The following is a 21,996-nucleotide window of genomic DNA, read 5'->3' as shown; positions in this document are numbered from 1 at the left end:
CAAATGCTGTTGCAAGGCTCAACTAGACAAATAAAAGAATCCTAGTGTGGGAATGGACACTGAGAAAAGAAACAGAAGGCACTTTGCTCCAAATTGTGTTTAAGCGCTGAACTAGACATGTGAAACAACCCTGCTGTTGGAAGAGACCCTGAGAAAAGTATCAGAAAGCAACTTTGTTCCAAATGGGGTTGACTACTGAACTAGACTAGACAAATCCTCCTGTGGAAATGGACCCTGAGAAAAGAATCAGAACGTATTTTGTTCCAAATTGTGTCTAAGTTCTCAACTAAACAAGTTAAACAATCATCCTGTGGGATTTGACCCTGAGAAAAGAATCAGAACGCACTTCGTTCCAAATGGGGTTGAAGTGCTCAACTAGACAAGTGAAACAGTCCTCCTGTGGAAGGGACCTGAGAAAAGAATCAGAACTCGCTTTGTTCCAAATGGGTTTGAACGGATGAACTAGACAAGTGAAACAATCCTCTTGTGGGAAGGGACCCTGGGAAAAAAACCAGAACTCATTTTGTTCCAAATGGGGTTGGACGGATGAACTAGACAAGTTCAACATTCCTTCTTTGGAAGCGGACCCAATGATGAGAATGGGAACGTACTCTGTTAAAATGTGGATGAACGGTTGAACTAGACACGTTCAACATTCCTTTTGAAAGATTAGGGTCTGGAAGGACTTTGAATAAAAATTAAAATCTTTTTCAAGTTATTTATAATAAAGATCTGGCTTTTTACCTAAACATGAAAAGGTGAGTAAGTGTTATCAAAATGTTTTTATATTTTGCAGGAGGTTGGCCTTAAGGGTATGAGGTTTTGCGTTAAAGACCTACAGGGATCAGGAAGCGGTCACGACCCTTTAACAATCAGCTATGCTGTCATTGGAGGTTGGTTTTTCATTTATTATATTTTGATATTTGTGTATTAAGGACCTTTTTAATTTATTAATTTATTTATATTTCTATTCATTAATTACAATTTTACCAAAGCTAGTAATCTTTACTTACAATGCCAAGAAGCAAGATATTCAAGAAATCTCTCATTTTACACGCAAGTATGACATTAAAGAAAATATTTAGTTATTTTTTAATTGTTGTTTTTTTTGTCACAGATCTCAATCCCTGCCTTAATGTGCATTGCCCACGGTTTGGAGTGTGCAAGACGTACAGTGCGCATGACGCCCGCTGTGAGTGTTTTGAAGAATGTCCCTCCTATCAGGATCCAGTGTGCACTGCAAATGGAACAACATACGACAACAAATGCTGGCATGAGTTAAGTTACTGTCGAGGACTGGAAAATAACCTTGTGTACCATCCAGGAAGTTGTGAAGGTAAGAGATATACTCTATAATAAAACTGTGCAAAAAAGCTTAACAGAAGACCATATTATACAGTTGTACAGTCTTCTTTGGTGACACGAAAAACTTGTACTCTGCAAAGAACTCACTCGGCTATCTGCAGAATATTCAAAAGACAGCTAATAACAAAAGCAGAAGCGTAATAACCAAAAAACAAGGTCTCATGTACCAGACCACAAGTTAATCGGGTACGTGGGACCTTCGAAACTAGTGAGAGATTAATATGGAACTATTAGTGAAAACACAAATGCGGTTTTGATCAACACAACTGTCACTTTTTTAGCTAGATCACATCGTGAAAGGTGCTGCAGATCAGATACCAACCAAACAGTGTGTTGTCAGTTTGACCAACTAATGTTATACACGTTTGCTTGTTTACCAGGTTTTCCAATTGTTCGAGGCCGAGTAGAACTCCTCCATGTTCCAGAATGGTTCGATTCCAGCTGCAAAACAGTCGCTTTTCCGCCATACCGCTTCTATCCTGACAAACAGGTTCATGTTCAAGTTACTGTTAATCACATGAAACTTCATGATTCCGTAACAGTCCACGACGCAGTGACGTCATGGATTGAAAATATCAGTCCCAAAAATTTCACTGTTTGCGTTTTGCAAACTGGGCGAAAACAGGAGAATTTCAACCCATTTGCAACTGTCGACTGGATCGCCTACCAAGGAGCCCCACAAGAGGGCTTGACCGGAAAGATTCAGCTGGAAACGTGGTGGTCTGGGACAAACTGTGCAGATGTAACTTTTCCCAAGGTAGGACTTAAGAAAAGAGCATTTTAGGGCGGCTGCCTGTAAAAACCGAGAACTGCATTTCAGCGACCACTTTGTCGAATTATTTCGTCTAAAGATATCCTTGGATTAACTATTTTCGAAAATCATATTTTAAAGTTCCAAGATATTTTATTTTTAGAGGAAAATTGCAAGAGTTTGAAATGCGGCCTAGGTGCGGTCACGGGCCGTGGAAAACCGCGAAAATATTTCGTCAAAGGACGAAGTCCCGTTCACGGCGTGAAATAACCCAATGAACTCGGACCTTTACACAAATCTAGACCAACTATCCCACAAGAAAATTAATACAATAAACATTACAAACTCGTTGGCTGCTTTCTAAAGCATGCAGGTATGTGTACGCTACTCTATATTAAATCTCATATCTCGAAAGGCGAGGGAAAGAACTGTATTTGTTCCAAGTTTCAAGCTCCGATTCGAACTCTTTCCTACTCAGGGAAGATTGAATATGCGTGCGATACTTTCGGCTCGCAATTTACGTCACGAAATATGAGATCAGAACCGATTCACAAACACTTGACATCTGGAGCCCTTGAATGTTTCCAAACATCACATATTGGGCCCTAAAACTAATCAGACTGACTGAAGTTAGCCATTCAATTTTTTGATCCAGATTTCTTTCCTGTTCTGCTCGAACAAATTATATTTTTCCGGTCAATAGCCCTTTTTACGGTTGATTTTTCTCATTTACAATGTTACAATGTTATCCAACGTGGATGCGAGGCAAATTCGGGCTAAAACTACAAAATAGCCCGAAATTGCCTCACATACATGCTAGATTTCATTGTAATTCAAATGAGAAGAGTTAGCCGTGAAAAGGGCTATTAGCCTACGAATGAAATGAAACATGTGCAACTAATTTGCATACCATTTCGATGTCGCAGGCGAAAGTAGTGCAAATCAAACTTTACAGCTCCTTTATCTTCTTAAATGAAGCAGTTGATCAGTTAAATGGAAAAAAAAAACGTGTGACTTTGTTCCTGCCGTGTTGTTTTGAGTGTTTGTTTTAAGCAGCGACGGCTCAAATCAATAAGCCAGTGTAAAACAACTGTAACTCGATATTCACTTAGCCGATCTGGCTGAAGCGTTCGTGATCCTGGGAAGGCATTTCGGTATGGAATTCTGCGCATACAGGGCGCTTTTAGAAACTACAAATAGTGAAAGTACTGCTTGTGGGCCAAACTACGACTACCCTGGTGATGAAGACCTTGCAAAGCTTGACTATACAAGAGATGCGAGAGCCTATGTTGCCAGCTTTTTTTTTTTTCGCGAACAAATTTAAGTTTTAGTGTCATTTTTTTAAACTTACGGTTATGCAGATCCTGGAACGTCGATTTTTTCGGGAAAAAAATCCATTCATAACCACCATCCCCACTATTAAAAAGATAAAATTTGTATATTTGGGAGCATAGTAGTGACCTTCCCCCCGACCCCCTTGGCGATAAGCGTCAATAACATTGTGGTTATTGTTTACTTTCCCAAACCATTTTTTTTCGCTTTCCTGTCAGTTACTTTCAACCCCATGAAAAAAGTAATAACATGAAATCTGAAATTAGAAAATGAATATATATGCGAAATACGACCCTCACCCGCTCGTGCTAGTAATAAGTTAGTTATACCCACACATGCTCACGCTAGTAATAAGTCAGGTAGGGTAGGATAGTCGTAGCTTGGCCCACAAGCAGTATTTTCACTATTTACAGTTTCTAAAAGGGCCCTGTACGCGCAGGATTCCATACCAAAATGCCTGGCCAGGATCACGTCCGTTTCAGCCAGATCAGCAAAGTAAATATCGAGTTACAACTGTTTTGTCACAGTTGCTTATTGATTAGAGCCGTCGCTGCTAAAATCAAACACTAAAAAAAAAACGGCAGGAACAAAGTCACACGTTTTTCTCCATTTTTTCTGATCGAATGCGTTATTTAAGAAGATAAAGGAGCTGTTACTTTTGCCTGCGACATCAAAATGGTATGCAAATTTGTAGCACATGTTTCGTAGCCTAATTTACCGAGAGATGATTGTTTAAAATTTTCAATTGTTTTTAACCTCCCGTAGGCGACCACTTGACACACAATCTGCTGTATCTCTCACGGGGAAAAATTGCAAAATGTGTCGCTGTAACATATTGACCCACATCATTACAGCGGACGCCGTATTAAAATCTGACAGCCGAAGCTACCGGAAGTGTCTCCTGAAATAGCTTACCATTGAAACAATAGGCCTTATCACGGTTTTCGACGCCATTTTGACGAGTAGGCAAACACGTCTGAAATAACAGTGTTTGTATGGAAATTTGATGTCAAATAACTTTCATAAAACATCGCTTCTGAAAAACTCATGAATTGGAAACTTTCAGCACTAGTAAAAGGATTTTAAGAAAAAAATTTGGAGGGATGTAGCCGTGCCAGAAAGCGTCCAGTCGTGTTTTGAACTTTCCATACATTTGTCTGTATTTTTTTCCCGCGAACTATTTTTAGTAGCAGTTCACGGCTGGTTCGCTATACAGACAAATGTATGGAAAATTCAAAACACGACCTGGACGCTTTCTAGCACAGCTACATCCCTCCAATTTTTTTTTCTTAAAATCCTTTTACTAGTGCTAAAAGTTTCCAATTCATGAATTTTTCAGAAGCGATGTTTTATGAAAGTTATTTGACATTGGATTTCCATACAAACACTGTTATTTCAGACGTGTTTGCTTACTCGTCAAAATGGCGTCGAAAACCGTGATAAGGCCTATTTACACATGCACTATAGTGTACTTGTAGGAAAGAAACTCTCTTATCTTGTAAATAGCATGCAAATGTGCATGACCGGTGATGACTCTCTCAACCTTGTATTACTCAACAGAAAGAAATATTGTAGCGATAAAGAACGTCAACTGAATTACGTAACAAACAAACAAACAAACGCGAAAGTTGGGAATGATTTACGCTTGAAATGTAACATTGCAAAAATGCCGTTTACTGTTTGCCCAGGCAGTCTAAAGATAAGTTATTACTTTGGGTTTCGATAAGCATTGGCAAAAGGGTTTGGTCTCCGCAATTACCATATGCCGAAATTACCCGAAATTTAGACCCCCTGTAGTCTGACCTCTGGTAAGCGACCACCTCCCGTAAGCGACTTCATATCCTTGACATTATGAGTGGTCGCTTACGGGAGGTTCGACTGTATATGATGTTTGGAAACATTCGAGGGCTCCAGATGTCAAGTGTTTGTGAATCGGTTCTGATCTCATAATTCGTGACGTGAATTGCCAGCCGCAAGTATCGCACGCATATTTGATCTTCCCTGAGTAGGAAAGATTTTGAATCAGAGCTTGAAACTTGGAACGAATAAAAATCTTTTCTTCGCTTTTCGAGATATGAGATTTAATTTAGAGAAAATTACATACCAGAAACACTTTTATTTTAATGAAAATAGGCATTAGTTTCCGTTTTGAGTAGCGTACACAAACCCGCATACTTTAAAAAGCAGCCAACGAGTTTGGAATGTTTATGTTATTCATTTTCTGGCGGGTCAGTTGGTCTAGGTTTGTGTAAAGTTTCAAGTTCATTGGGTTATTTCACGCTGTGAACGGGGTTTCGTCCTTTGACCTAAACTGTCGCGGTATTGGTCGGCCCGTGACCGCACCTAGGCCGCATTTCAAACTCTTGCAATTTTCTCTAAAAATAAAATATCTTGGAACCTTAAAATATGATTTTCGAAAATAGTAAATCCAAGGATATCTTCAGACGAAATAACAGAAATTCGACCAAGTTGTCGCTGAAATGCAATTCTCGATTCTGACAGGCAGCCGCTCTTGATATAAAGCCAAACCTGAACTCTAAAGGTAACTCTGATATACAGTTAGCAATCATCTCAGTTGAATCATGCCGCAATTTCGTTCTGTGTAAAACAAATTGGTAGTTTGGAATTGAGATATATAATGTAGATATATACGTTGGATGTTCATTTTGCCAGGAATCTCAAGAAACCGAGTCCAAAACATTTAAATAAACTTTTTATCTAACTAATTTTTGCCACTTTCAACTATCTCTTTTCTATTAATTTTCTAGGACAAGTTTGCTGAAGCGCCTGTGGTTCTTGTAACGTCAGAACATTTGACGACGGGGAATGAGCATGATGCCGCTCTCATTTGGGTCGAGGATACTACAACGAGTTCTTTTAAGGCATGCCTTAGAGAAATGCAAAATTTTGATGGAAAGCATGAAGATATTAACGTGGTATGTTCTTAACTACTGGTGTTTTGCACAAAGCTACTACTAGTTATGTTCAATCCCCTGATTGGTTGAAGTTATTGTCGTTTTGAGCAATTTTTTAGGCAAGGTGAAAGTTGCACGAATGCTACAGCATACTATCAAAATTTTTAATAAAATAAGAAGCTCTAACAAATACTTCATTATTACCTAGAACACTTAGGTTCTTTCGTTTTGAAAAAGTTGAGATATTTAGGTTTTTGCTTGTAAGTTTCTAAGTAATTTGTGAAAGGAGTGAGTTCGAGATTCAGGCCGAAAGGCTGCACTGTTTGGTTTTCAAAAAGTGGCTTTTTTACCACGTTCTCCACCCGAATGAAAAAACAAAAGCACACTTAAGTGATAAAACGCTTTTCCTCGCAATTCCTTCTCTTGGCTTCCGAGTATGCCTGTGTCACTGATTAAATTATACATTCACTTTCAATAACAAGTCTTACAGATTTGGCAGTGGCTTCTCACATTTATTGGTTGGTATTCACTGGTTCCATTTAAGACTGTTATTTCTCTTAACAGAACTGGTTCGCGTTCTCCAAACTCCACAAACCGCAGTTTAACGAGCATGGGGCGATCAATTTTCCAAACACAGACCCACCAACAGACGAAAACAACAACGCTTACTGTGAGGTAAGGAAAACTTGACTAGATCTAGATAGCAACGGCGTTTGGCCGCGGCCAATTTCCCAAAGGATTTTCGTGCGGTAGTTTGCATTGAACCCTTTTGCGGAATATGCGGGCTTACGATCTAATGTCAAATAATGCAAGGGTGTGGAGGGCTGTGTAAGACACTCTGCAAAATCGAGTGTCGTGGTACGACATTTACAAATGGAGTCCTGCATGACATCTGAGAAGAACTTGGATTCGTATTTCCTACGGCAAAGTACACACATTCACCATAGAGTCCCATTTCACATCTGGGAATGATGTACTCTTGTTACGTGATGTTCACGCTAGCCATCGGGACATGGGATGCAGTGGAAGCTTAGCGTGCCATGGTATATAAAGAAAACTGTGTCATGGAGCCTTGTTTAATAAGATCTGCTTTTCCTACGTAGCCATATACTCTGTATTTAGAGTCAAGGTCCTTAAGCAGACAACAAAATGAAACACTTTAAGATAATTTTGGAAAGGAAAAAAAACCCGCCGTGTATCTTTATGACGTGATTTTTTGGATAGTACAGTACCTCTTCCAGACCTCTCTTTTCATTGGTCCCTATAAACTGTAGCTCCCATTGTTTTCTGCGGGGAGACCATTGTTCCCAACCAATGACCTATTGTTTCGTTCTCCAATGCCAGACCTTTTCTGGATAGCTACTGTCTTTCGATTTTTTTTCCTGTAAGAGATCGGTGAGAATGAAAATAAGATATAGAGACGAATAGTTTTACACTTATGGATAAAACTGCATGATACGTCGAGGAACGTGTAAATAAATAAACAAATTAATTAATTACAAATAAATAAATAGTAGTATTAATGTTTCTTTTCTCTTGCAGTTTGTTTCATTTACAAGAGCTTATAACTCAACGCCGACGATTATAATTTCCGCTAATCACAGCACTACGGCAAGTGGAAACTCGGCTCCTGTGCACAACGGGATCACGGCCTGGATCGAGGTTGTTTCATAAAGGCTACTTTTATTACGAAACTTTACCTATTCCAATGGAAAACAGCCTTTCTAAGGAATCAAAGAGAAACTTTGGGATATATTTCCAAACTGGTTAAGGATTTTTTTCCTTTTTCTTTATTAAAAATATTTCCTTTTAATCTTTGCTCTTTTGTTAGTCTAGCAACGCAATGTCAGCGACAAAACCTGTGAGTTTCAAAATGGAGAAACAACGTTAGGTTGCATGAATCGTCCTTTCTAAAATATGCTACGGCATTATAGGTTTTGATTTTAATGTTTCAGCCACGTTCATCTGTTAGCAATGAAATATATAAAGTATTCAAATATTTTGGGAAACACTCTTAAACTCTAACTAAAGTAGCAAGTGAGCATTAATTAAAGTTTACCTCTGCAGAACATGAATTCCTCTGGATTCAGAGTCTGTGTCAAGGAATTGTACGAGACCAGATATGATCCGCTGTCAGTGAGTTATGCGGTGCTTACAGGTCTGTAAATACTTTGTCTTTTCCTGGTAATTTCATCTTAGTGAGGCGAATAAAACATCGTAACATCCAAAAATAATACTGTAAGATCATATGCAGTACGTCGGATGAGAAGTGAAATCTTTGAGATCAGGATCGCTCAGCAGAAACTCTAAAGCAACCGAGAGGCACAGCATGGCACTTTGGTTTTCAATAAAGTTTCATCTTTGGGCCAATCGATAGTCAACCAAAGTCTCCTTTATTGTATTCATTAATTCCTTTTGATATCGATCTGCCATCAGCCTTATTAAGGACAACTACGGTTATAGTTGATCATCTTACTGGGAATGATAACTGTTGAAAAGAGTTTCGCTCACCAACGCGCCGACAGTCAGAAAACACACCGAAACGAGGCCAGCGCTCGGAACACGTAACTTTTATTCAAAGCAGAGAGAGAGAGAGAGAGAGTGAACAGTACCCATTCGCTTATAGAACGTGGCAGAACTTTCTAGAATTACAGCCTGCCAAAAACTGGTTTAACCGGTAATTTCCCGCCTTAAGAACATCACAGTTGGCTCAAAATAGCTTCTTGGAAACTTCTGGAAACCTTGACAGTTCATGAATGCGGAAATAGTCTATAAAAAGTCTCTAAATCCATTGAGGACATTTTGCTAAGAGTGTACATGTATTTCCAACAATAACACGTCAGATATCTGGAAATATATTAGCGTCATCTCTTTAAATTTTTGGGGTGGTATCATAATTTCGTTACACTAACTTGGGATTATTCATATACGTTTTGAGTTTTTTTTTGCTGTTAACGTGGGTGGGTAAAAGCATTTCAGATATATTTTTTCTTATTTACTAATTTTAATATTTAATATATTTCCTTTTCATTTTCATTTTTATGTTTACTCAATGCTTAAATTGGTTTCTTTGATTGTTTTTTGTAGGTTAAGTCACTCCTTCCTATTGTCCTTCGTTTTACACATGAGCCTCTAGCTCGAATATAGAGAGAAACCTCATCCCATGCGTTGATATTAACAAATTGATTAATTGGTAATTGATTGATTGACCTCACTGAATCATGACTGATTTCAAAATTTCAATTCATTAATCAACATTGATTAGTATTGACTGATAGCCAAAATTATTGATGATTAATTTTATTCTTTGGTTTTTTCAGTTCTGAATTGTAAAATCTCTTATTGTTTAATTGTAGACATCTGTGATCCTGACTGGAGCTATTTCAATGGCTTTTGTTACTATACAAGTGAAACATGCACAAACTGGACCACAGCGCTGAACAAATGCCGTCAAGAAAACTCAGTCCTTGTTGACATTAACAATAATGAAGAAAACGTGTTTTTGCAGCATCGTCATAATGGCGAAAAATCCTGGCTCGGATTGAATGACATCTCCACGGAGGGTAGCTTCACTTGGGCGGATCATGGAGCTGCGAACTTTACAGCTTGGGCTAAAAATCAACCAAATCATTTTAGAGAAGAAGACTGCGTGCACGCACTTGGCGTGGAGCACAACTACAAATGGAATGACGTCAAGTGCAGTGACTGTCATCAGTATACTTGTAAGAAAGGTAGGCTTATTACAAGTGAAACTGGTGAAGTATGATCAATAGACAACCGTGACTGTTTGCCTCAAGATGTAGTGCGTAGATTTCAAGGAGTGATTAGTAGACTTAGGGATATGACTTTAAGTGTGACATTACTAATTGTGCTTCTCACATTAGATGAAATCTTGGACACCCTTAGCTACGTTCCTTAGAGTACACATTACAGCGATGAGTAGCCTGTGCTGACTTCGACCCTCAATCGCACATTGAAACGTCTGGTGGGGACTGCTAACGTTGAAAACGACAAAGCCGCTATTGCGTACAATGTGATGTATTTTTCATTTTTTTGATCAGATTTGAACGAATGCTCAAGGCAGCGAAACTACTGTCATGAGTTCGCCACCTGTTCGAACACACGGGGTTCATACTCCTGCAAGTGTAACCAAGGTTACCTTGGAGACGGCTTTGAATGCCATAATTACGCAGGTAAGAGTTGCGATAGACCCTTTCCGAGTTGCTTTGATCCTCATTATGAAAGCGAATCTAAGTGTAAAGTTTTTGTTACGAAAATTAGTTTTCATTCATATGCGAACAAAACCAATTTTTACATGAAAAGTTTTACACTTAGCCTCGCGTTCATAGTATGGTTTAATTATTTCAAAACCAATCATTTTTCGATCACTTTTCATTTTCCTTTTCTGATCAATTTCGGTTTTTTTCTGCTGTAATGAGCGAATGTCTTTAGTTCAGTTCTTAGAGTTCCGACGTGACATCTTTAATGTTGTCTGAAACTTTAACAGCTCCACTCTTCCCGAAATTTTCGCACTGTGAAGGAAATGACTTTAACATTTGCAACATCATTTAACTGAGCGGCTCAAATTAAAAAGAACCTTCGACATGCCCAGGTATTGAAAGTTCCATGTCAACCAAAAACGGTTCCTAGAAATGAATGAGACAATTCCTGGAATAAAAGAAAAATTTCGACTTTTTCTACAAAAACGATTAAGTATGACACTGTTTACGCCCACGTGCTATATACATGACACAAGGTATTATAAACCTGACAAGATAAAAAGTTGTTCGGCATCTGCTTTTCAAATTCATGTCATGTTTGCAAAGTTCAAAGTAAAATTTTCCTGTAGATAATTAGTATCTCAGATTTAGCACCGCCTCCCCATTCTTGAAGTTTCCTAATATTCAGTGACTGCTGGTTTTCTGAATTACAACTTCGCGGTTTATAAAAAAAATCCACTGAAAAGTCCGCTCATACAACATGAAAATGTGTTGCTCGGAATATTGGGACATGAAACTAGGAGATACACGACCAAATTATCTTGACTTAATGATAAGTAGCATCCCAAAGCGACCAAGTATTAGTCAAATCCAGAATCTGGTTAGCTCTAGGGGGTCTCTGATTCTAATTAACAATTAGATTATGAGCTCGAGATTTCTATAGCGTGATAGTTGATGAGTTGATCAGACATAGAAATCGAGAACGAATAATCTAATTGTTTTAGTATAAATCTACTAGTCGTTTAAAACTTAACAACAAGACAGGCTTACATTTTTATTGGATCAATGATATAAATACAGTAGGTCGAATTGCATTGGCTTCTGTCTGCGCACCTTTGCATTTCATTCAAGATGATATATTAAATAAAAAACCATTTATTCGCTCGAAACTGAGACTTGGAGCCTAGTTTTTTCTATTGTGAAATGACAATTAAAGATATACTGAAGTAAAAGTGCCCTTTGGAAGCCAAGTTATCTTAAAAATGTGTCAGCGAAACGCATCTTTGAATGTTTTCAAAATTATAAAATTGCCGACTTTTGAAAGTGTCAATGAAGAATAAAATCATTTCGTCTTCTGTTCCTACTCCTTTTCTTACCTTGAAAAATGTTCACTCCATATTCCATTGCAATTTTTGTCTTCTCTAGAATCGCCCCGACAAGTAATTATCCGAAAATCCTCTTCACGGACTCTTCGAAAACGGGACGAAGCCGCTGCCATTTTGTTGACTGACTGCACACTGATTTATAGGCTACTCACTGTCTACAACAGAATAGATAGTGAGTAGCGTAGTCAATAAGAGAGCAGCATTCGTGATAGAACGCTAGTAGATTTATCAGTACTAATTTTCGATAGACGGCTCGCCCTGAGTGCACATGTGAGAAGAATTCCTGAACCTCACAGGCAAACCAGCTAGAACGAAACAATTCATACCGAATTTCTATGTTAACTAGATTGGTCAGCGAGTTATGTTGAAATATTAGGTGGCTTTCTCTCCTTTCATATCGTCTTTAATTATAGTTGGCAACTGTCAGACAATAAAAAGTTTCAACACGAATTTTCCGGGAACTCCTTTCAAAAACCATTACAGATATTAACTTATGTGATCAGTGCATCGTCGCTCTACATCATGTATACTATTTTGTTTTAGCTGGTTTAGCAAGTTCAGTCGTCCTAAGAAAGAACAACAAATACCTGACAGCATTAAACACCTGGCTAAAGCCCGTTGTGCAAAGCAAGTCATCTGCCTGGAAGCGATGTTGGCGCGCGTCCGTTGATGGCTGGGCTTCATCTACCTTTCACTCCGGGTGCAATAACAAGGGTCCTACTGTGACGATAATAAAGGTCGGCCAGTATATATTTGGAGGATACACCAGTGCCTCATGGAGTAAGTGATTTATTTACCTTACCTTATATCAATTTAGTATTTTAAATGCGCAGTTAAGTTTTCCAGGGGTTAGAATAACACTGTGAAGTGGAGTTAACTCCTGGTGGTGTCCTTTTCTTGTTTGGAGTGATTATAAATCCAAAGGAGGTGTACTCAACCTTGTATTAGAGTTGACGTTTACTCGATAAATAGCACGAACTTTACTTGAAGTATATAATTGAGAAATGGACTCCGTCATAATCTATATTTTTAATCAAGAGTAAAATCACCGATGTTACGAATTAATACGATAACTCTTAAAAAAAACATCAATTTTAAGCCAGCGACACACCTGACGATTTTATACGCTGATCACGGCGAATTTGATCGCCCGCGAAAATCGCAAGGGATTTACGCCACCGATTAGTGCGGACACTTCTGGCGATTTTTTCGCCGATCGCAGCGATTTGGCAGTTTTGAAAAGTCATGTGATAAAATCGCCTAACCTGATGGGTTGGCTTTACTGGCGATTCGCAGCAACGATCTTAGAAAATCGCGGGATAGGGTAGGGCACACTTGGCGAAAACCGGCGGATTTGATCGCAGACATCTGTCATGCGAGATATCGGCGATTTTATACGCTGATCGGCGAAAATCGCAATCACTGCACCTGGCGATTTTCGCTGATTGCGGCGATCGGCGTATAAAATCGCCAAGTGTGTCGCTGGCTTAAGCCTTAACTGTCAGTTAACCCTATTTTTGGATTAGAATATCTCAAAGCTAATTATCGGGTTGCGTCGTAAAGTAAACACAAAATCAGGCTTTGACTACTACTCCAAAAACCACGGGTAAGCTTTATCTAAATCCACGACTAAACCTCGTTTAAATAACCGGAATCTTGGGAAAAGCGGTGGTATTTAGACTATGGCTTTGTCAAGCACGTTTTTAACTTCGTTTAAATAGTCGGTCCTTTAGTTCGAATACTAAGGCTTTCTGTTTGAAGCTTAATTGAGCGGTCCTTAATTCGAAAACCAGCCAAAAGAAATAATAAGCCCATGACACACACGAATATATATTTAAGTTTATATCAGATGCGCTGCCTGATTTCATCGCATACTGGTTTCACTTCACAAAGTCAGTTCACCCAAGAGAGGATGAAGGTAAGAGAGGTAATCCCCCATATAGGTCCTATCCCCATCGTAATCCCTCTGAAGTTATTTTTAGAGGGTATCGATTTTCTTGTGGATAATGTTACCTCACGCGTTACGTGTCTTTCACCGTTTTCAATTTTACAACGGCTAATCACAATCATACACTTCCATAAAAGAAATTGTTTCTCGCGTTACTTCCAACGAATCTCTAAGAAATACACGTGATTTGAAAGCTAATAGAAAGGGTTCACTTGTAGAAACGCGCTACGGGTTTTGTATTTTTGTTCTAGGGAAAGAAATGCAAACCCGAAAAAATATGTCAGTGCTCCAATGATTATTGACTACCTTGTTGTTATCCTTGAATCAATCCCTAAATAAATCACCAGTTGTGAGCAATGGCGTGCGTTTGCGTTTGCAAGCTTTTTCGTTAACTGGTATACTGGGTGATATTTTGTGACAACGGGAAATGGCAAGCAGGTTGGATTTTTTAATCGGTTGATCGAAGGGACAGTGGTTGGAGGTTAAGCTAATCTCTATATTGTCGCGTAGTTTTGTCAGAGAGTAGCTTTAACTCTGCATTGTCTCATTATCTTCCTTACTGTATTGCTAAGTACTGGCAAAAGACTGCCAAGGTTAGTCCTGTGATGGACTCAGGGGGGAGGGGATGTAGGTGGGTTGGAGTAGTACTCCTAGTTGTTTCATACTAAGGTGACCAGGTTAATCTCCGACCCGCTGTGTGGGCCACTTAGGCCGGAAGTGCGACTTTACCTTTATCCCATGCGGTAATCATCAGAAGAATGTGTCAGTTTGTTTGTTTTCTAATTTGTTTATTTTCTTGTTAGTTTCCAGTTGTGGTTATCGATATGCTTCGAAAGCTTTCTTGTTTTCGTTGGTAAACAAGCCAGGATGGGCGCCGGTGAAACTGACTCAAACAGGACAATATAGTTCTCACAGGGCTTATTCCACATACAGCTGCTCCTCTTATGGACCTACTTTCGGGAATGGATGGGACATGTACATATCTAGCTACGCCTCATCAAATACAAATTCATATGCAAACATTGGAAACACCTACGCAGCACCCAGTGGGCACAGCTATCAGAGCGCCTTCGCGCGAACATTCCTGGCAGGAGGAAGTAACTATCACTTCCAACCGGATGAAGTAGAAACTTTCTACGAAGCAACTTAAAAAATACAAACTGGCGATGGGGTATAAACCCCAGCTTACAGTTTTTAAATATCACAAAAAATGAATTATTATGTTTCTATAATGAAAGACTGTAAGCTGAGACACAAAAATCTCTTTCTTAGAACTAAAGTAGCACATTGCTACGTCATAACGACAACATTTTAATTACATATAATTTCATAGCAGTAACTATTCCTATCTTGCGTAGTACTGGCCTTCAGTGCGCATAAAAATATTTCAAAACAGTATTTGTTCTGTGGATAGGCATTACTTGTGTTATTTTAGTTTTTTGTTTTAACTTTAATTTGATGTTTTTAAGGGGGGAGAGGAGGGGGGTTTATGAAATTTGGTCAATCTCGAGTTGTCTTTCGTCGATTGCTAGCCTCCGCTTCCCCTACGGATGATAAAAGAAACTTATTTCACGTGGTAGTGTTATCAGCCCTGAGTTAGCTCCTTACCTGGTTTAAGAAAAGTGATGATAATCAAGGAATTTAAGATAGGGGAAGGACTTGAAAATTAAAGGGGTTAGAAATAAAGTACTTTTCTCAGTAAGGCGATAACATAACACGTAGCAGGTATTGCTGGACGACAAAAGAAACTCTATAATTGCACGGATCGACGAATACTGTGTTAGATAAGTATTTCAAACTTTGTTCAGACACGTGTTTGGTCTTACAATGAACTTGAAGCAACAGCTATTACAATGCTCCTGTCTTTCTCACACAGTCGATGGAGATAATTTTTGACGAATACAGTCGACTCCCGATAACTCGAACCCTCGCTAACTCGAACCAATTTTCCTTTCCTTTCAGGTCATTTTCTATATAATTTTACCCTCGATAACTCGAAATTCCGATAACTCGAACCTTTTTCAATTTCCCTTGAAGGTTCGAGTTATCGGGAGTCGACTGTAGTTGTTTCTACGATCTATCTCAAGCTTGGCACTAAGTTAAGTGAAAATTGCAAGAGCAGCTTTCCAGCCGAGAGTTAAACAGCTTTTCTTCAACCAAACAGCTTGAGCATTTTTCAAGTGCATTCCTTCGGCTAAAACGGCATTTACGTTTGACCAGCGTAATAGTTAAAGTCAATTTGTGTAATCTAACAATGTTAATTATTGTAGTTGATCTCCAACAATCGATTTTCTTTTCACGCTGAGTGAAAAGCGATTATTAAAAGTTCCATCGATGTTGCAGGTTGCAGGCTCCTAAAAGATAACTTCACTTGTAGGCGTCGAGGTGCAGTGACATAAATTACATTAAGGAACCCTAAAAAAGGTGACCTAAATGTTACTGTTACTCAAAGTCAAGTGTAAAAATAGCCATAAATCCATGTAGTTTACACTCTAGCTGTTATTTTTAAGTTGAATTCAGACTGTGCGACTTCCCGCAGGAGTCTGGCTGGCGCCAGAAATCCCGTTTATTTGGTCTAGTAGTCACAGAAGTATTACTGATGATCGGGTCACGGTCAAGTAATAGCTTTCTATCTCTGGCGATTAGTGGTAGTTTAATGTGAACACTTCTTAAAACTTTAAAACAATACCATGATGCAATGGAAAGGAATCATACTATTCTTTTTATGGTTTGAAGTCGTTGATTGACTTCTATCTAGGATCTATTTGTTTTAAGTATATGGATCAAATCGTCTCTAAGTGTTCCTCTCTTGAAAAGAAGTAATTTTAGTAATTAAGCCGATAAGGCTTTTTTTTTAGGTACAATTCTTAAAGGACAAAGTCAGCATTTAAGGTGATCATGAATCACTTGAATGTCGACCATGAGATTGAACATTAGTTTATAGGTGAGAGAACTTGATATTATAACCCGAATTAGGCAACACTGTTACCTCTTTTATGGTCGCAATCAATCAGCATTCAGTTTCGTTAATTTGATTCTTGTCTATCATGGCATCAGTACAATTCTGTTGCGCAAAAATCTGATCTGCGAAAATGATCTTTAAATAATTTTACAACAAGGTAACTAGTAGAGCCGGTGAATTAAAAAAAATTGATTGGGTGCAGATTCTCCTTACCGAAAAGAACTTAATTAAAAAAGACAAAACAAATCTAATGGATTTTACTTGGAAGTAATCTGAATTGAATTACAATTTGGTGTACCAATCAGCGCCCAATCTTAAGACTTTTTAACCTGTACTCATCTAGTGACTTTACTATTGCTCGGAACGTAAAAATTTTCGAACTGAATTTAATTTTTGAGGAAGGTTTTAATTGAGGTAATTGAAAATAAAGCTAAAGGTAATCGCTGGAAACAATTTTCGAATTTATTTTTTTGAGTAAGGTTTTCAATTGAAGTAGTTGAAAATTTAGCTGATTTTTCTATTAGCCACAGAAAAACAACGGGATAATTAAGTTATGTTTCCGGTATAATTATTATAATCAAAATAACTGATCATTTTTATTTGGTGTTGGCTGTTTTATGAATTTCAGATATATTATTAAACGCGACAATGTAAGACTTGTGAAGGTATAAAATAAAGATAAGAGTTACCTCTACAATTTTTGTTAGCTTATGCGTATTTGTCGTCCAAAATGAAATTCCGTGAAGTGATCCACAACACTAATGTACTGAACTATCCTGCCGTTATTTTACTTCTATCACCACTGGGAGAGCCGTTTAGCTACTCCACCCCTGTAATTTGACACTTCGACGGACTTCTCGCCTCACCCCCTCCCCCTCTTATTCTCCACCATCCCCTCCCACTGCCTTCTTTCATTCAAATGAAGAATGCATGGAAGTTAAAGGCGCTCTGTAGAAAATATGGTGGTTGCCTTATTTTCCAATTATTTACTCCGCTTTCTTTTCTGCCTCAAAGTGTCAAGTCCTCCTCGCCACTCCACCTATCCCAGCTAGAGCAAGGGTACGATATTGCCATTTTCGGACGGATGTTTTCTGTTTCTTTCTTACTTGGTGGTTATCACTATCCACAGATTGGGCTGACACTGCAACAACATGAATTCATACTGTACCCGCAACGATTTTACATCCATTCAATAAAAACGATCCAACAGACGGATACAACACCTTCAGTTTCTATGCAGGGGCAGAACCTTTAAAATTTGCTTCTTATGTGCTGTGGTATTCTTCACTGTTCTTGCCTAAATGTTCATGTAGCTTCACTACTTACATACCCGGCCAAGAGACAGGCTAAGGGCGATATTAAAGGCAATTATACAGGTGATATGCACCCAAAAAAAAAACCGCGAAAATTGCGTGTTGGTTCAAAAAAAAATTCCATTCAATTTGAAATCTTTCATTTTATGAACAAATTTTGAAGTCGGTATTTTTCACTTGTTTATGTCCTTTATGTCCTGTGTTGTAAAACTCCCTTGGGGATTATTTTTAAGTGCAAATAACGTCCTGACAAAGAATTTTCTGCTACAGTCTCACACTGACTTTATCTTTTGTGGGCTATTTCTTTGTCCCTGGTCCCTTGGGAGGCATAGATAGATAGATAGATAGATAGATAGATAGATAGATAGATAGATAGATAGATAGATAGATAGATAGATAGATAGATAGATAGATAGATAGATAGATAGATAGATAGATAGATAGATAGATAGATAGATAGATAGATAGATAGATAGATAGATAGATAGCCTTTATTTTAAAACGATAAGTATTAAAGCTACATGAGCTTGTGGGGTCGCTATTTTTCCAAAAGGCAAGTTCAGGGTTTTTGGTCAAAAATTACCAAAGTTTGTAGTGGGCATTCTCACTTGCTATTTAATCCCCAGGGATCTTGGATTGTTCAAAAAAACTCCCCTTGGAATCATTTTTAAGTGCAAATAACGCCATGAAAAGAATTTTCTGTTTAACTCTCACGGTGATTTCATCTTTTGTGGGTATTTCCTTTTCCCTGGTATCTTGGGAAGCCTGGAAAGTGGCTTAGGAGACGTTTTCGGACACACAAATTCGATTGGAAGTTTTCAAAAGAATATTTGTCTTGCGTCGAAAAATCGACTTTTTCCAAGGGGTAACTCCAAGGTTCGATTGGAAGCTTTTTTGAAATAGAATATTTGTTTTGCGTCAAAACAATCGAATTCTTTTCAAGAGGTAAGTCCAAAATTGGAAGTCGGCATTTTTCACTTATTTATGCCCAGAGGGATCTCGGCGTGTCGAAAAAATTCCCTTTGCAATTTTTTTTAAATGCAAATAACTCCCTGACTACAACTTTTCTGTTAAACGTTCACACTGACTTCATCTTTTGCGGGCTATTTCTTTGTCCTTGGTCTCTTTGGAGGCCTAAAAAGTGTCACAGGGGACGTTTACGGACTGGTCCTTTTGGAGGCCTGAAAAGTGTCACACTGGGCGTTTTCCATTCGACAAAAGGTTCGAAAATTTTGGATGGGAATCGAATGGAACAGGATATTTTCCGGAAAACATTTTCGAAAATGTAGGGCAACCTTTTCAGTATTCCTGAAAAGTGGAAATTTCAGTATTTTCGAAAATTCTCGTGTTCCATTCAAAAGCTTAGAGTCGGATTGTTCTCCATTCTCCTCGCGTGCATGATTTATTCTTTTGAAGAAAACAAGGGTAAGTGGGTATTTCCTTTTCCCTGGTCCCTTGGGAGGTCTGAAAAGTGTCTCACGGCACGTTTTTGGACACACTGATTCAATTGGAGACATTTGAAAGAATATTTGTCTTGCGTCCAAAAATCGACCTTTTTCCAAGGTGTAGTTCACGGATTTTGGTGAAAAATGACCAAATTTTGAAGTCGGCATTTTTATCTTGTTTATGTCCCTAGGGATCTCGGCGTGTCGTTAAACCCTCTTTGGGAATCCTTCTTAAGTACAAATAACGCCCTGACAGAGAATTTTCTGATTAACTCTCACCCGGACTTCATCTTTTGTAGGCTATTGCTTTCTCCACGGTCCCTTGGGAGCCCTAAAAGTGTCTCAGGGGACGTTTTCGGCCACGCTGATTCGATTATATTGCAAGCTTTTTTAAAGGGGCACTGTCACGGAGATTTTGCTGTATGTTGGCCAAAACAGCTCAAATATTTGGCAAAAAGACCTTTCTTTAATGAAAATCGATCTTGGGGCACTGGGAGGAAAATATGAAATGATTTATCTCCAGTTTCTCCAAAATTCACAGTAGGATCTCGGCATGTCATACAAATCCCTCGGGGAATCATTTTTAAGTGCAAATAAGGCCCTTAAAAATGAATTGTCTTTTTAACTGTCACCCTAACTTAATCTTTTGTGGGCTATTTCTTTGTCCCTGGTCCCTTGAGAGGCCTGAAAAGTTTCTCAGGTGACGTTTTCGGACACACTGATTCGATTGGAAGCTTTTTAAGGAATATCTGTCTTGCGTCCAAAAATCGACTTTTTTTTAAGAATGACCAAAAAATGACCAAGTTTTAAGGTCGGCATTTTCCACTTGTTCATATCCAGATGGAGTTCGGTGTGTCACCTTAACTTTATCTTTTGTAGGCTATTTCTTTGTCCCTGGTCCCCTGAGAGGCCTGAAAAGTGTCTAAGGGGTCGTCTTCGGACACCCTGATAAGATTGGAAGCTATTAAAAGAATATTTGTCTTGAGTGCAAAAATTGACTTTTTTCCAAGGAATAAGTGCAAGGTTTCTGGTCAAAAATGACTAACTTTAGAAATCGTCATTTTTGACTTTTTTATGTCCCTAGAGATCTCCGAGTGTCATAAAACTCTCTTGGGAATCATTTTTAAGAGCAGAAAACGCCCTGAGAAAGAATTTTCTGTTTAACTCTCACCCCAACTTCATCTTTGGTGGACTATTTCTTTGTCTCTGGTTTCTTGGCCGGCCTGAAAAATGTCCCAGGGGACGTCTTCGGACACACTGATTCGATTGGCATCTATTAAAAGAATCAATGTTTTGAGTGCAAAAATCGACTTCTCTTTTAAGGGGTAATACCAAGGTTTTTGGTCAAAAATGACCAAATTTTGAAGTCGGCATTTTTCACTTGTTTATGTCCCTAGGGATCACGGCGTGTCGTAAATCTCCTTTGGGAATCATACTGAAGTCCTAATAATGCCCTGACAAAGAATTTTCTGTTGAATTCTCACCCTGACTTCATCTTTTCTGTCAGGTCTGAAAATTTCTCAGGGGACGTTTTCGGACACACCGATTCGATTGAAAGCTTTTAAAAAATATATTTTTCTTGCTTTCAAAAATCGACTTTTTCCCAAGGGGTATGTTCCTGGGTTTTTGCTAAAAAATGACCAAATTTTTGATAGTATACACTATGGAATTTGGCCTAATTTTCAATCTTATAAAATTTAGATTAGTTTATTTTAGTTTATTATTTTCCCATAATTGTACAAATGGAAAAATTATTTATTATTATTTAAACGCTAATGGCGAGGAAGCCCAACGGGACCCACCGGCTTATAAGGAATGGGCTCCCTCAGGTAAGTAATTAGAACAAAGTAGCTACAGAGCTACAGTAAATCTTAAAATATATTACATAGTCACATTAATCATGTAGTTAGGCTAACAAAAAGCGAAAATGAAACTGAAAAGCAGAGGTTAATAAATAAATAAATAAATAAATAAATAAATAAATAAATAAATAAATAAATATATTAGGTAGAAACAACTGAGATCACTGTCTTCTCATGTTACAGAACATAAAAGTAATCAGGCACCATACATCATGTCGTGTTGCACTCAGACAAGAAACTTGACGTAACTCTGTACCCGAAATAAGTAAGAACTTGTTCCAACCCGGAAGGGGATTCCGTTTATTATTAAGACTCCGACCTAGGTTGTAAAATTCCTATATAGAAAAGACTGCACAAGACAAGTCATGAACTTTAAGATACAGTTGTATGAAGTGAACCTATTTTCTTCTCCGAATGACGATTGAGAATTCTTCGAAACATGCGTTGACATATCTCAACATTCTGGCCCACACTATTCCCAAACATGTGTAATTAATC

The 21,996-nt window shown here is 38.3% G+C and overlaps 2 protein-coding genes across 3 annotated transcripts in view; both read left to right on the top strand.

Moving 5' to 3' along the window:
• The window catches only part of LOC146453604 (uncharacterized), a 30,513-nt gene extending 15,224 nt beyond the window's left edge, over positions 1-15,289 (top strand). For both annotated transcript variants that reach the window (XM_085096431.1, XM_085096430.1), the window contains exons 6-16: positions 797-893; positions 1,118-1,336; positions 1,746-2,122; positions 6,217-6,384; positions 6,928-7,038; positions 7,906-8,025; positions 8,431-8,521; positions 9,720-10,094; positions 10,425-10,556; positions 12,512-12,748; positions 14,720-15,289. In XM_085096431.1, the coding sequence (XP_084952557.1) occupies positions 797-893; positions 1,118-1,336; positions 1,746-2,122; positions 6,217-6,384; positions 6,928-7,038; positions 7,906-8,025; positions 8,431-8,521; positions 9,720-10,094; positions 10,425-10,556; positions 12,512-12,748; positions 14,720-15,066 (2,274 nt within the window). In that variant the 3' untranslated portion in view covers positions 15,067-15,289. The remainder of the gene's footprint in view (positions 1-796; positions 894-1,117; positions 1,337-1,745; positions 2,123-6,216; positions 6,385-6,927; positions 7,039-7,905; positions 8,026-8,430; positions 8,522-9,719; positions 10,095-10,424; positions 10,557-12,511; positions 12,749-14,719) is intronic.
• The window catches only part of LOC146453603 (uncharacterized), a 73,452-nt gene extending 55,881 nt beyond the window's left edge, over positions 1-17,571 (top strand). The window contains exon 18 of the mRNA XM_085096429.1: positions 16,016-17,571. The gene's annotated coding sequence lies outside the window, so the exon portion shown is untranslated. The remainder of the gene's footprint in view (positions 1-16,015) is intronic.
• The last annotated feature ends 4,425 nt before the right edge of the window (positions 17,572-21,996 follow it).

Source organism: Pavona decussata, unplaced genomic scaffold (genome assembly GCF_977016875.1).
Source record: "Pavona decussata unplaced genomic scaffold, jaPavDecu1.1 SCAFFOLD_329, whole genome shotgun sequence".
NCBI classification, from domain to species: domain Eukaryota; kingdom Metazoa; phylum Cnidaria; class Anthozoa; order Scleractinia; family Agariciidae; genus Pavona; species Pavona decussata.
This window is presented reverse-complemented; position numbering and strand designations above follow the sequence as displayed.